Source organism: Neovison vison, chromosome 13, assembly GCF_020171115.1.
Source record: "Neovison vison isolate M4711 chromosome 13, ASM_NN_V1, whole genome shotgun sequence".
NCBI classification, from domain to species: Eukaryota; Metazoa; Chordata; class Mammalia; order Carnivora; family Mustelidae; genus Neogale; species Neogale vison.
Window position 1 is genome coordinate 86,693,339 of NC_058103.1, and position 12,555 is coordinate 86,705,893.

The window sequence follows — 12,555 nt, forward strand, 5'->3', positions numbered from 1 at the left end:
TTTTCTCCCCCAGGTTGTTCCCATCCCTTGTTGTTTGGAGTCCTTTGCTAATATACAAACCATGCAAAGACTTCAGTACTCAGTGACAAGGAGCCATACACAAATATCCTCAAAGGCTTTCTCCTTGAATGTCGACTGTTCTATTTCTCTACCTCTGGAATTTGCCTGCCTTCTCTCACATTGCCCCTCTACCTATAATTCTTCTCTTACATCTCTACTGGGCCAATTCTTTTTTTTTTCTTTAAATATTTATTTATTTATTTATTCATGAGAGACAGAGAGAGGGAGAGAGAGTCAGTCAGTCAGAGGGAGAAGCAGGCTCCCCACTGAGGACGGAGGCTGATGCAGGACTCGATCCCAGGACCCCAGGATCATGGCCTGAGCCGAAAACAGACGCCCAACCATCTGAGCCAACCAGGTGCCCCTCTACTGGGCCAATTCTAACTCATTCTTAAATGCATCTCCCTCTGGGAAACCTGTGCTAGTACTTCCAGACAGAATTATGGCATATTTCTACTGTTTCCCTTTCTGTTTTGCACATTTCATCATGTGTGCTCTAATGTGGCAGGACCTAGTTATTATTTTTGTATCCCAGCACTAAATAATGTTTGACATGTAATAGGGGGCTAACAACCACTATGGACCACTAAAAGAATATATATTCAATTGGTTTTTCCCACCCACACCACCACTGCTTACTGTGTGCTGATCAAAGTCTACAGATTAGGTGTTAATGAGTCTCTCTCATTCACCCTAAAGAAGCCTGAAAACAAAAAGTCAGGGTTCTCTTTATGGGTACTCCAAAGAAACAGGAAATACATGACAGATATGTAACAAAAGGAACTGAAAGGAGAAAGCTTCCACCTGAGCATAAGTCAAAAGGTAGACCAGGCAGAAATGCATGGCAAGAAACAAGCAGTAAGAACATCCTCAATATGGTAAAGGGAAGTTATGAAAAGCCCACAGCTAAGATTATACAATTGTGAAAGACTGAAAACTTTCTCCCTAAACCATAACAAGACAAAGATGCCTACTTTCACTCTGCTGCTTCTACTCAACACTGTAGTGGAATCACAATGAGATATCCAGAGCAACTGGACAGAAAAAGAAATAAAAGGCATCCAATTGGAAAAGAAAGAAGTAAAATCATCTCTAGTCTCAGATGACATGACAAAAAAATACACACACCCATATACATTTTAAGAATCCACACACACAAAAATTAAGCTGATCAATTCAGCAAAGTTGTAGGATTAAAAAATCAACACAAAAATCAGGAATTCTATACACTATCAATGAACAATCCAAATATGAAATTAAGAAAACTATTTTATTATTTGGGGGGCATTTTAAATAGTATAAAAAAGAATAAGATATATGGTAATAAATTTAACCAAAGAGGTATAAGACTTGTACACTAGAAATGACAAAACATTGCTGGAAGAAATTAAAGTTCCAAAAAAAGAAACGGAAAGACATCCCATTTTCATGGATTGGAAGACTTAATTTTATATACATATACATACATATATATAAAATATATTAATATATATAAAAGATTTTATTTATTTGAGAGAGAGAGATATCACAAGTAGGCAGAGAGTCAGGCAGAGAGAGAGAGGGGAGGAAGCAGGCTCCCCGCAGAGCAGAGAGCCTGACGCGGCGCTCGATCCCAGGACACCAGAATCATGACCTGAGCCGAAGGCAGAGGCTTTAACCCACTGAACCACCCAGGCGCCCCAAGACTTAATAATATTAAGATGGTAATACCAAAAATAATTTATAAAAAAAAATAATAATTTATAGATTCACTGTGATCCCTATCATATCTCTATCAGTCTCATAGGCAACAAAAGTATAAAGAGACAAAGGGGGGCGCTCAGGTCATGATCCCGGCGTCCTGGAATCGAGGCCGCATTGGGCTCGCTGCTCAGTGGGGAGCCTGCTTCCTCCTCTCTCTCTGCCTGCCTCTCTGCCTACTTGTGATCTCTGTCTGTCAAATAAATAAATAAAATCTTTAAAAAAAATAAATAAAGAGACAAAGGGACCAAATTAAACTTAGAAACTTTGGTGGATCAAATGACATAATCTATAGAACAAAAGGCAACCTATGGAATGGGAGAAAATCTTTGCAAATCATTTATCTGATAAGGGGTTAACATCCAGAATATGTAAAGAACTACAATTCAACAAAAAAATCAAACCTGATTGAAAAATGCATAAAGGACTTGAACAGACATTTGTCTAAATGACATACAAAGGCCAACAGGAAAATGAAAAACATGTTCAATGTCATTAATCATCGGGGAAATGCAAACCAAAACTACAATGAAATAACACCTCATACTTATAAATATAAGAAAACAAAAAACGAAAAATTACAAGTGTTAGCAAGGATGTAGAGAAATTGGAACACTTTTGCATTATTTTCTTTTTTAAGATTTTATTTATTTGACAGAGACACAGCGAGAGAGGGAAAGCAGGCTCCCTGCTGAGCAAAGAGCCCATTGTGGGGCTCCATCCCAGCACCCTGGGATCATGACCTGAGCCGAAGGCAAATGCTTAACGACTGAGCCACCCAGGCGCCCCTCACACTTTTACATTATTAACAGGATTATAAAATGGTGTTTCCTCAAAAAATTAAAAATAGAGTGGTGCCTCATTGGCTCAGTCGGTTGAGTGTCTAACTCTTGGTTTCAGTTCAGGTCATGATCTCAAGGTCTGGGATTGAGCCCCATGTTGGGCTCTGTGCTCAGCAGGGAGTCTGCTTCTCTCTCCTTCTTCCCCCTCCCTGCTCATACACTCTCTTGCATTCTCTCAGAGAAGTAGATAAATGTTTAAAAAAATTAAAAATAGCAGGGCGTCTGCCTTTGGCTCAGGTCATGATCCCAGGGTCCTGGAATCCAGACCTGCCTCGGGCTCCCTGCTCAGTGGAGAGCCTGCTTCTCTCTCTCCCTCTGGCCCTTCCCTACTCATGTGCATGTGTCTCTCTCAAATAACTAACTAAATAAATCTTTAAAAAAATAAAAATGGAAATACCATATGATCTAGCAATCCTATTTCTGGCTATATACACAAAAGAATTGAATGTATAGTCTTAAAAAGATATTTGTACTCCTATGTTCATAGCAGCACTATTCATGATAGCCAAGAGGTAGAAGCAGTCCAAGTGTCCAAAAGCAGATGAATAGATAAGCAAAATGTGGTATATTATTCAACTTTTATTTTTTTTTTAAAGATTTTATTTATTTATCCATTTGACAGAGAGAGAGATCACAAGTAGGCAGAGAGGCAGGCAGAGAGAGAGAGGAGGAAGCAGGCTCCCTGCTGAGCAGAGAGCCCCATGCGGGACTCGATCCCAGGACCCTGAGATCATGACCTGAGCCAAAGGCAGTGGCTTAACCCACTGAGCCACCCAGGTGCCCCATTATTCAACTTTTAAAAGGAAGAGATCCCATCACAAGCTACAACATGGACGAACCTTGAGGACATTAAGCTAAGTTAAATGAGGAAATCACAAAAAGACAAATACTGGATGATTCCACTTGTAGTGTCGTGATACTGTGATTTATAATATGTATTTGGTCTTCATTCATGCTCCTGGCAGAGCTCCTAAGACCCCAGGGATTTCCTAAGTGACAGGAATGATCAAGGTATTTTTTGTTACTTATAACACATCCCTTTCAACCACAGTTGAGTTTATTAACGCGGTGACTTTTGAAAAGCACTTAAGGATGGGGGTTGATTGACCAGGGGAACCAACTCTGTTGATAAGAGGGTTGGAAGTTTCAGCCCACTTACCAACTTGGGGGGCTTGTGGTTAGGCAACTGAAGATTAACTTAATAACCAGTGACCAATGATGGTTAATCAATCATTTCCTAAGTAATGAACCACCCATAAAAATCCTAACTGACTTTCGAAGTTCAAAGAGCTTCTGGGTTGGTGAACAAGATGTTCACATGCCAGGGGATTGCACACCCCCAACACTTCAGGGTCAGAGGCTTCTATGCCTCAGGACCCTTTTTTTTTTTTTTAAAGATTTTATTTATTTATTTGACAGAGAGAGATCACAAGTAGACAGAGAGGCAGGCAGAGAGAGAGAGGGAAGCAGGCTTCCCACAGAGCAGAGAGCCTGATGTGGGACTCGATCCCAGGACCCTGAGATCATGACCTGAGCTGAAGGCGGTGGCTTAACCCACTGAGCCACCCAGGCGCCCCGCCTCAGGACCGTTTAAGACTTTGTCCTGTGTGTCTCCTCATCTGGCAGTTCAGTCATATTCCTTAATATTCTTTTCTTTTTTTAAAAGATTTTATTTATCCATTTGAGAGAGAGCAAGAGAGCACAAGTGGGGCAAGAAGCAGAGAGAGAGGGAGAGGCAGGTTCCCCACCAAGTGGATGCCTGATTCGGGGCTCAATCCTAGGACCACCTGAGCCAAAGGCAGACACTTAACCAACTCAGCCATCCAGGCACCCCATCCCTTTAATATTCTTTGTAATAAACCAATAATCTAGTAAGTAAACTGTTCCTAAGTTCTGTGAGCCATTCTAGTAAATAACTGAAACCAAGGAGGGGGTTGTTGGAACCTCTGATTTCTGGTTGGTCAGAAGCACAGGTGACAACCTGGGTCTGCAACTGGCATCTGATGTGGAGCAGTCTTGTGGGACTGGGCCCTTAACCTGTGGGATCTGATGTTATCTCCAGGTAGATAGTGTCAGAATTTAGTTAAACTGTAGGCACCCAGCTGGTGTTGGGAGAATTGCGTGGTTCGGGGAAACTCTCCACATGTTTGAAGTACAGAGTATTCTGTGAATAGTAAGTAAAGGAAAACAATTTTTTTTCTCATTATCTAAAACAGGCGAATACATAGAAGCAGAGAGTTGGGGGTAGGGGGAAATAGGAAACTGTTATTAAATGGGCATAAAGTTTTAGTTACGTGAGATGATTAAGTTCTAGAGATCTGCTATAAAACATTGTGCCTATAATTAACTATGTAGTACTGTACACACAGAAATTTGTTAAGGGGAAGATCTCATGTTAAGTGTTCTTACCGCACGGGTGCCTGGGTGGCTCAGTGGGTTAAAGCCTCTGCCTTTGGCTCAAGTCATGATCCCAGGGTTCTGGGATCCAGCCTCACATCGGGCTCTCTGCTCAGTAGGGAGCCTGCTTCCCCACCTCTCTCTCTCTCTGCCTGACTCTCCACCTACTTGTGATCTCTGTCTGTCAAATAAATAAACAAAATCTTTAAAAAAAAAAAAAAAGTGTTCTTACTGCAATTAAAAAAAAGAAATTAAAACTTCTGAATCAAAGGACACTATCAACAAAATGCACAGACAACTTACAAAATGGGAGAAAATATTTGAAAATCATTTATCTGATAAGGATCTTATATCCAGAATATATAAAGAACTCTTATAACTCAACAACAAAAGACAAACAGCCCAATTTAAAAATGGACAAAAGACTTGAACAAACATTTCTCCAAAGATGTAAAAATAGCCAGGAAGCACATGCAATGATGCTGAACAGGGAAATGAAAATCAAAACCACAATGCAAGAACACTTCACTCCCACAGGATGGTTATAATCAAAACAATGAAAAGTAACAAGTCTTGGTGAGGATAGAGTAAGTGAAATCCTTGTGAATGTAAAATGGCTCAGCCACTGTGGAAAAACAGTTTGGTGATTCTTCAAAATATTAAAAATAGAATTACCACATGATCTAGCTTTTCCATTCCTTAGTATATACTCAAAGAACTGAAAACATCTATTCAAACACAAACTTATACATGATTGTTCATAACAGCACTACTCACAATAGCCAAAAGGTGGAAACAACCCAAATGTCCATCAACTGATGGATATACAAATGTGATATACCCATATGGAGTATCATTCTGCCATAAAAAAGAATGAAGTAGTGGAGAGCCTGGGTGACTCAGTTAGGCTGAGGGTCCTGGGGTAGAGCCTCACAGGCTCAGCAGGGTGTCTGTTTCTCCCTCTGCCTCTCCCCCTGCTTGTGCTCTCTTATGCATGTGCATAGTCTCTTAATAAATAAAAATCATAAAAAAAAAAGAAAGAAACAAAGTACTGATACATGCTATAAATTGGACAGAAGTTTTGCTTATGCTAAGCAAAAGAAGACAGACATAAAAGGTCACATACTATAGGATTCCATTTATATGAAAAGTCCAAAATAGGCAAATGCGTACAGAAAGTAGATCAATGGTCACTAGAGCTAGGAAGAAGGGGATATGGGGAGTGACTGTTTAATGGGTACGGGTTTGGGTGATGGAAATGTTTTAAAACCTCACCTCCAAGGTGAGGTGATGCTTGCACAACCTTGTGAATGTACTAAATGTCACTAAACTGTGTATCTTCAGATGGTTAATTGTACATTATGTGAATTTTACCTCAATTAAAAAAAGGTAAGAAAACCCGACACACAAGGTGTTAGAAAAAAGGATATATTTACAAGGCAACAAGTTCCTTAACTCTAGCTAGAGGGAGAGGAAAGAAGGAGGTAGCAAGTATAAGGAGATCCTTTCAGAGCCCAGCCTCACTCCTGTAGAAACCCTGAGTACCAGGCCATGAGGTCAGCTCCTACTCCATGGCCCATTCCTCTTCCAATTCAAGAAGCAATCCTCCCATTGGCCATAGACCTCAGTCTTCTTGCCAATCATCCTGTGCCCAGGCAGGCATCGGTGAAAGGTATTCAAACCCTGGCCCTTTATAGCGCAGAGCATGCAGGAACATCACAAGGTCCTGGGGCAAGGGGTCCTGGCGCACCAGCCGGCACTCTTCGCAGAGAGGGTCTATCTCTTGATTCACAACATCTGTTTCAGCTGCCTTTTCTGGTGCCAAGGCCATTGTGTCCAGGACCTGAGGAGCTGCCTCAACTGCTCCATCCATCTTCTGGGCAGATGCAGCCAACTCTCCTAGGTGGTCCTTGCCCAGCTCTGAGGAGGGAGCTGTAGAGCCTATGAGTCCTGGGGACAGATCGCCCTCACAGAGATCTAGCACATCCAGGCTCTGTTTGGCCTGGTGCTCTGCCACAAGGTCGCGAAGCAGTTCCTCATCTGTCTTGGGAATGTAGCCGCCCCGGCCCCGAGAGGGGCCCCACGCAACTGAGTTGTAGATGGGGTCATTGAGGATGGGGTGGCCCAGGAACTGGAGGTGAACTCGGATCTGGTGAGTGCGGCCTGTGAGGGGCCGGCACCGCACCACACTGGAGTGGCCGTTGTAGCTCAGTCTCTGGAACACTGTCTCACAGGGCTTGCCCCGAGCATCTACGCGGCACACCCCTACCTTGTAAGATACCACCAAGATGGGCTCCTTGCAGGTCACTTCCTCAGCGGGGAACTCCCCCTCTACCCGGCACACGTACTCCTTCTCCAGCTACATAGGAGGGAAGAGGGATAAAGTCAGCACAAAGCCTAAATTCATGAAGTTCAGACCCAATACAGTGATGAGAAATGCATCAGTGTCAGATGGAAGAGAATGCAAACCCCAATCCACCATTTCCCAGTTGCATGATTCTGGATATAATACTTAGCCTCATCAAACCCCATTAACTTGTCCAGAAAACATTAAAACTAGAAAAGCACTGACCTCACTGGACTGTTAAAAGGATTCAGTAACTTAGACTCTAATGTACTTTGTACTGAGCCTGGTACATAGTAAACACTATCTGTATCACAATCAGATCTTGAACTACAAGTCTTAAGACCACAGTCACCACCATTTAACTCTTCTACCAAAGCTTCTTCAGCCTCATCCAGAATCTTTCTACCAAGTAGGTTCTCACCACAATCTTAATAACCTTCAGCATAAAAAAACAAACAAAATAAAAAACACCTTGGTCAGCTGGTCAGCACTTTGAAACTTCCAAACAGCAAACTACCAACAGAGGCTGTGTATATGCCTCTCTAAAGAGCTTTTGAAACGGAAGAGATGGGGCGCCTGGGTGGCTCAGTGGGTTAAGATTCAGCCTTTGGCTCAGGTTGGCTCAGGTCACGATCCCAGGGTACTGGGATCAAACCCGGCATTGGGCTCTCTGCTCAGCAGGGAGGCTGTTTCCCCTCTCTCTGCCTGTCTCTTTGCCTACTTGTGATTTCTCTCTGTCTAATAAATAAATAAAATCTTTAAAACAAACAAACAAACAAACAAACAAACCAGAAACAGAAGAAATAATAACCTGTCTTTGGTATTTTCAGTGCTGACCTTCCTGAGGATAGGAAGGTTGGCCAGATAACATGAAGGCCCACTTCAACAGAACTCAGTGACACACTTTTGACATAGAGCATTCGTGAGCCCAGGAAATGGCATGCAGGAGACAAAAGCCCAGCTCACCTGCCGGTCCCGAACTTGCTCATGAATCCTCTCTGAGACAGCCGCTGTCTTGGCAAACATGAGGACCCCCGAGGTAAGGCGGTCGAGCCTATGCAATGGGTGTAGCTCTTTGAGTTGGTGCTCCTTGCCCAGGATGAAGATGACAGTGTTATGTCGGAACCGGCCACAAGGGTGGACAGGAATGGAAGAAGGCTTGTCTACAACCACCACATCCTCATTCTCAGCAAGCAGGCGGACAGGCTCTGCTGTGACTGGTGGCTCATGCCTGTGTACCCGGTTCCTCAAGAAGTCATTATCCTGCAAATGACACAGGAAACTCATCAGAACAGGGCCGAGCAACCTGTCATCAACCTCACACAGCTTCCTGTTCCTAACTGACACAGAATGGTCACAGTACATCCTTCAGCAGAAAATACAGCGTGCATAGTGTATTCATCGTATAAAAATACACACAGACATACAGGCAGAGGGCAGGCATTGGAAAAGTTACATTTAAAAGATAAAGTTTTCTGGGGCACCTGGGTGGCTCAGTTGGTTAAAGCCTCTGCCTTCGGCTCAGGTCATGATCTCAGGGTCCTGGGATTGAGCCCCGTATTGGACTCTCTGCTCAGCGGGGAGCCTGCTTCCTCCTCTCTCTCTGCCTGCATCTCTGCCTCCTTGCAATCTCTTGTCTGTTGAATAAATAAATAAAACCTTAAAAAAAAAAAAAGATAAAGTTTTCTGTGGTGCCTGAGTGACTCGGTTGAGCGTCTAGCTCTTGATTTCTGCTGGGGACATGATCTTGGGGTGGTGGGATCAAGCCCCACCTAGGGATCCCTACTGGGAGGGGAGTCTACTTGGGATTCTCTCCCTCTCCCTTTGCTGCTCCCCCTGCTCTCTGTCTCTCTCTTAAAATGAATGAATGAATGAATGAATATCTTAAAAAAAAAAAAGGTAAAGTTTTCTAAAATGGAGGAGAAAAAGGTCCATAAAATCATCACTTCTATATTGTGACTTTGAACAAATAACACTAAACTCTAAGTCCAAACATGGGGTCTCTAGACTTGGATTTGCCACAGGCTCACTGCATGTCACTTAACTTCTCTGGGCCTCAGTTTCCTCATCGAAAAATGTGAGGATTAGGCCAGGCCTGTACTTCTCAAAACAGAGATGGGAGATGGGATTCAAACCACTCATTCCCCAAATGCTGAAATCACCTTGTCTCCCCTCACAACAAAGTGTTACTGACAGGGTGTCCGGTAAGTCTTAGCTGTGATGGAATATGAAAAGGTCAAGCACTGGGCTAGACAATTCTAGTCTCTCTACCTGACATTTCCCAATTCCATAGTCTCAGGATCTATGATAAATAAGTAGTAGTTACAAGAACACAGGCTTTGGAGGTCACACTGGGGCAGGTACTTAACCTCTCTAAAGTTTACCTTAGTTTTGTTTCCTCACAGGTAAAATGAGGTGGCAATACCTACCCCACACGGCTGTCGTTAGAATTTAATATTAAGTACTAAAACGCTTACCTCTGTGCCAGCACACAGTAAGGAGACATAAACGACAGGCTCGATCATTACTAATTGTACAAAAATCTACAGCACAACATACGATCAGTGCCAGTGCCACAAGACAGTGCACAAAACGAGCTTTAAGAATTTCAACTTCTGTTCCCCGGAAACAATGAAGCCGCCTGGATGCAGGGGATATATGAGCAGAGTTTTGAAGCTGACTACTTTTGCGGAGATGGGATAAGAGGAGTGAGATAAAAGAGTGTTCCAAGGGAAAGCGAAAACGCCTCAGGATTACCTCGATTTTACTTCAGTATCTTTGCCCTATTAACTCTGAAAAGACCCCTGCCCCCTTTTCGCGCCCGCTTCCGGTCGGCCCCATCAGGACTCCACCTTGAGCACAATACTGAGGTCCTGTACCCGCTCCTCGTTGAGATGCAGGCGCCCTTCCCGGACTGCGGCCTCATAGTAGGCCAGGGGCTGGGCTCGGAATTCGGTGCTGAAGACGTGGAGCAAGCTGTGGCCCACCCAGCGGCCCTTGCAGTAGGTCCGAAAGTCAAAGTAATAAGGCCGTACTTTGCGCAGGCCGCCTTCGAAGTAGTAGCTGGTCTCTGCAAAATGCTCATCGCTGAAGCTCACCCCTGACCGCCGCTTTTTCGGGGGTGGCACGACGCGCTCCCTGGTGGCGTCCCGTCGCTTCTTACGCTTGCCTGGACCCGAAGGGGCAACCGGGGCCTGCTCCTCGCTCACTGGGGTCGGCTTCCCGACCTCCTGGGGCGGCTCCACTCCCGCGTCCACAGGCTTCGGACTCCCGGAGGTCCGCTCACCCCTTGTGTCGCCACCTGCGTCTCCGTTTTGTTGAACCGGAGCCCTCAGCCCACTCGCTGCCTCGGCCCCAGTCGAGAATGTTTCCGCCATCGGACCCCAACAACTACCCCAAGTCCTGGCAGAGGTGAGGCGCCCGAGGTTGAGGTACCCTTGTAGAAGAACTGGGAGCCAGCGGCACCCGCCCGGCCACATGACAAGCCGGCCCCAGATCCTGGGTCGCGATGTGAAGACGTCACCGGGCACGAGCCAATCAGCGAGGCCCAGTGTCGAGGCGGGGACTGAAAAGAGAGGGAGTGACGGAGGGAGTTGAATGACTGGGGTAGAACGTGTTTAGTTGCCGGTTGAGAAGCAGTGAGAGTGAATATAGGAGTCAGTTTAGTGGGGAGGCTATGAGAGTGACTCATCAAAAGTGTAGATTCCATGTAGATAACGCCCAAAGTCCTTTGGATCTGGAAAATGAAAGGAGTTTTATTCAAAACAAATCAGAATGAGGATTGCTGAACTCAGTATACTAAGAAGGGCGGTGTTATATAATTTAAAGGGTGAATATTATAGTGACTTATAACTCAATAAAGCTATTATATGTGTATCTAAACATGCACAGCCCAGAAGAAATGTCTTCACATATATCCTTTCTGAGAAGGATTAGAAAGCTCCCATTTGCCTTTCATATGCTCCTGTCCGGTTAAAACGGCAAGTGGATCAGAAGTATTTGTCAGCGTTCTTAAATGCAAAATACAAAATCAACTCTGGTTAACTTAATCAGAGAGGCAATTACTGAAAGGGTATTAGTGCCTCATAAAATAAAGAGAGCTGGGAAAAAAAAAAAAAAAAGAGCTGGAGAACAGGTTCAGAAACAGCCAAATCAAGAGAAGACAGGCCTCTGTGAACCAGTTACATGACAAGAGGGTGAATTGTATGGAATGTGAATTCTATTTCAATAAAGTTTTTTTTTTAAAGATTTTTTCTTTATTTATCTGACAGAGATCACAAGTAGGCAGAGAGGCAGGCAGAGAGAGAGGAGGAAGCAAGCTCCCTGCAGAGCAGAGAGCCCGATGCGGGGCTCGATCCTAGGACCCTGGGATCACGACCTGAGCCGAAGGCAGAGGCTTAACCTACTGAGCCACCCAGGCACCCCTAAAGTTTTTTTTTTTTTTTTTTAAAGAATGTTTTTCCTAATGTGTCTGAAGCACAGACAAGGAATGAGATATTGAAAGATATTCTAGAGAAGAAGTCCTTGTGGGATTGTATAAAGCCTTGCTCCTCAAAATGCAGTCTCTGGATTAGCAACATGGGAAACACCTGGAAACTTGCTAGAACTGCAGAATCTTGTTCCTTCCTTCCTCCTGAACTACTGAATGAGAATCTGCATTTTAACAATATCTTCAGATGTTATGTCTGTATATTAACATTCGAGAAGCACTGGTACAGACCATGTAGAGTAGTCATTTGTCATTTTGGGGGGATATCCAGCATCTTCTTAACACTTTTCTTTTGTGTGAGGGATTTCCCACATTATAAGATGTGGAAACCAGAAACTGGACTTCTCAGATTCCCTTACAGCCTGGGCGTTCATCACCTGAGCTCCATTGATCAGTCAGGGCCATGAGTTCAGAGGCACACAGTGAGGAAACAGGCACAGTGTAAAGCCCGTGTGTGACAAGATAGCATTGGAAACATCTGATTCGGAGAGCTAACAGTAGAGGAGATTCTTGGGTCCAGTGGTCAGTCAGCAATGCCAGCTGCAGTATCTATGTATATACAGCAGGAACAGTGTCTAAACCTCACCAAGGGACTCAGGAAATCCCCCAATGCCTTTAAACATAGAGGAAGAGGGAGAAGCAGACTCCCTGCTGAGCAGAGAGTTGGACATGGGGCTCAA

At 44.1% G+C, this 12,555-nt stretch overlaps 1 protein-coding gene across 2 annotated transcripts; it reads right to left on the reverse strand.

The window, feature by feature from the left end:
* Window positions 1–6,453: 6,453 nt before the first annotated feature.
* RPUSD2 (RNA pseudouridine synthase domain containing 2) lies at window positions 6,454–10,865 on the reverse strand. Of its 2 annotated transcripts, none has more exons than XM_044231039.1 (3): window positions 10,266–10,865; window positions 8,353–8,649; window positions 6,454–7,398 (listed from the first exon to the last, which is right to left on the reverse strand). In XM_044231039.1, exons 1-3 carry the CDS (start codon window positions 10,863–10,865, stop codon window positions 6,664–6,666), a joined length of 1,632 nt encoding a protein of 543 aa, XP_044086974.1. In that variant the 3' UTR covers window positions 6,454–6,663. The 2 variants fall into 2 exon arrangements, with proteins under 2 accessions (XP_044086974.1, XP_044086973.1); XM_044231038.1 differs by having other exon boundaries at window positions 10,239–10,865.
* Window positions 10,866–12,555: the final 1,690 nt, after the last annotated feature.

Bases quoted from the DNA above. Each gene is read 5' to 3' on its own strand.
- RPUSD2 (XM_044231038.1), bottom strand. From the start codon at position 10,865: ATGTGGCCGGGCGGGTGCCGCTGGCTCCCAGTTCTTCTACAAGGGTAC. The intron at 8,650-10,238 runs GTGGAGTCCTGA...TGTCATTTGCAG, and splicing joins ACCTCAGTATTGTGCTCAAG to GATAATGACTTCTTGAGGAA. The intron at 7,399-8,352 runs GTGAGCTGGGCT...CCTCCTATGTAG, and splicing joins AGCAAGTTCGGGACCGGCAG to CTGGAGAAGGAGTACGTGTG.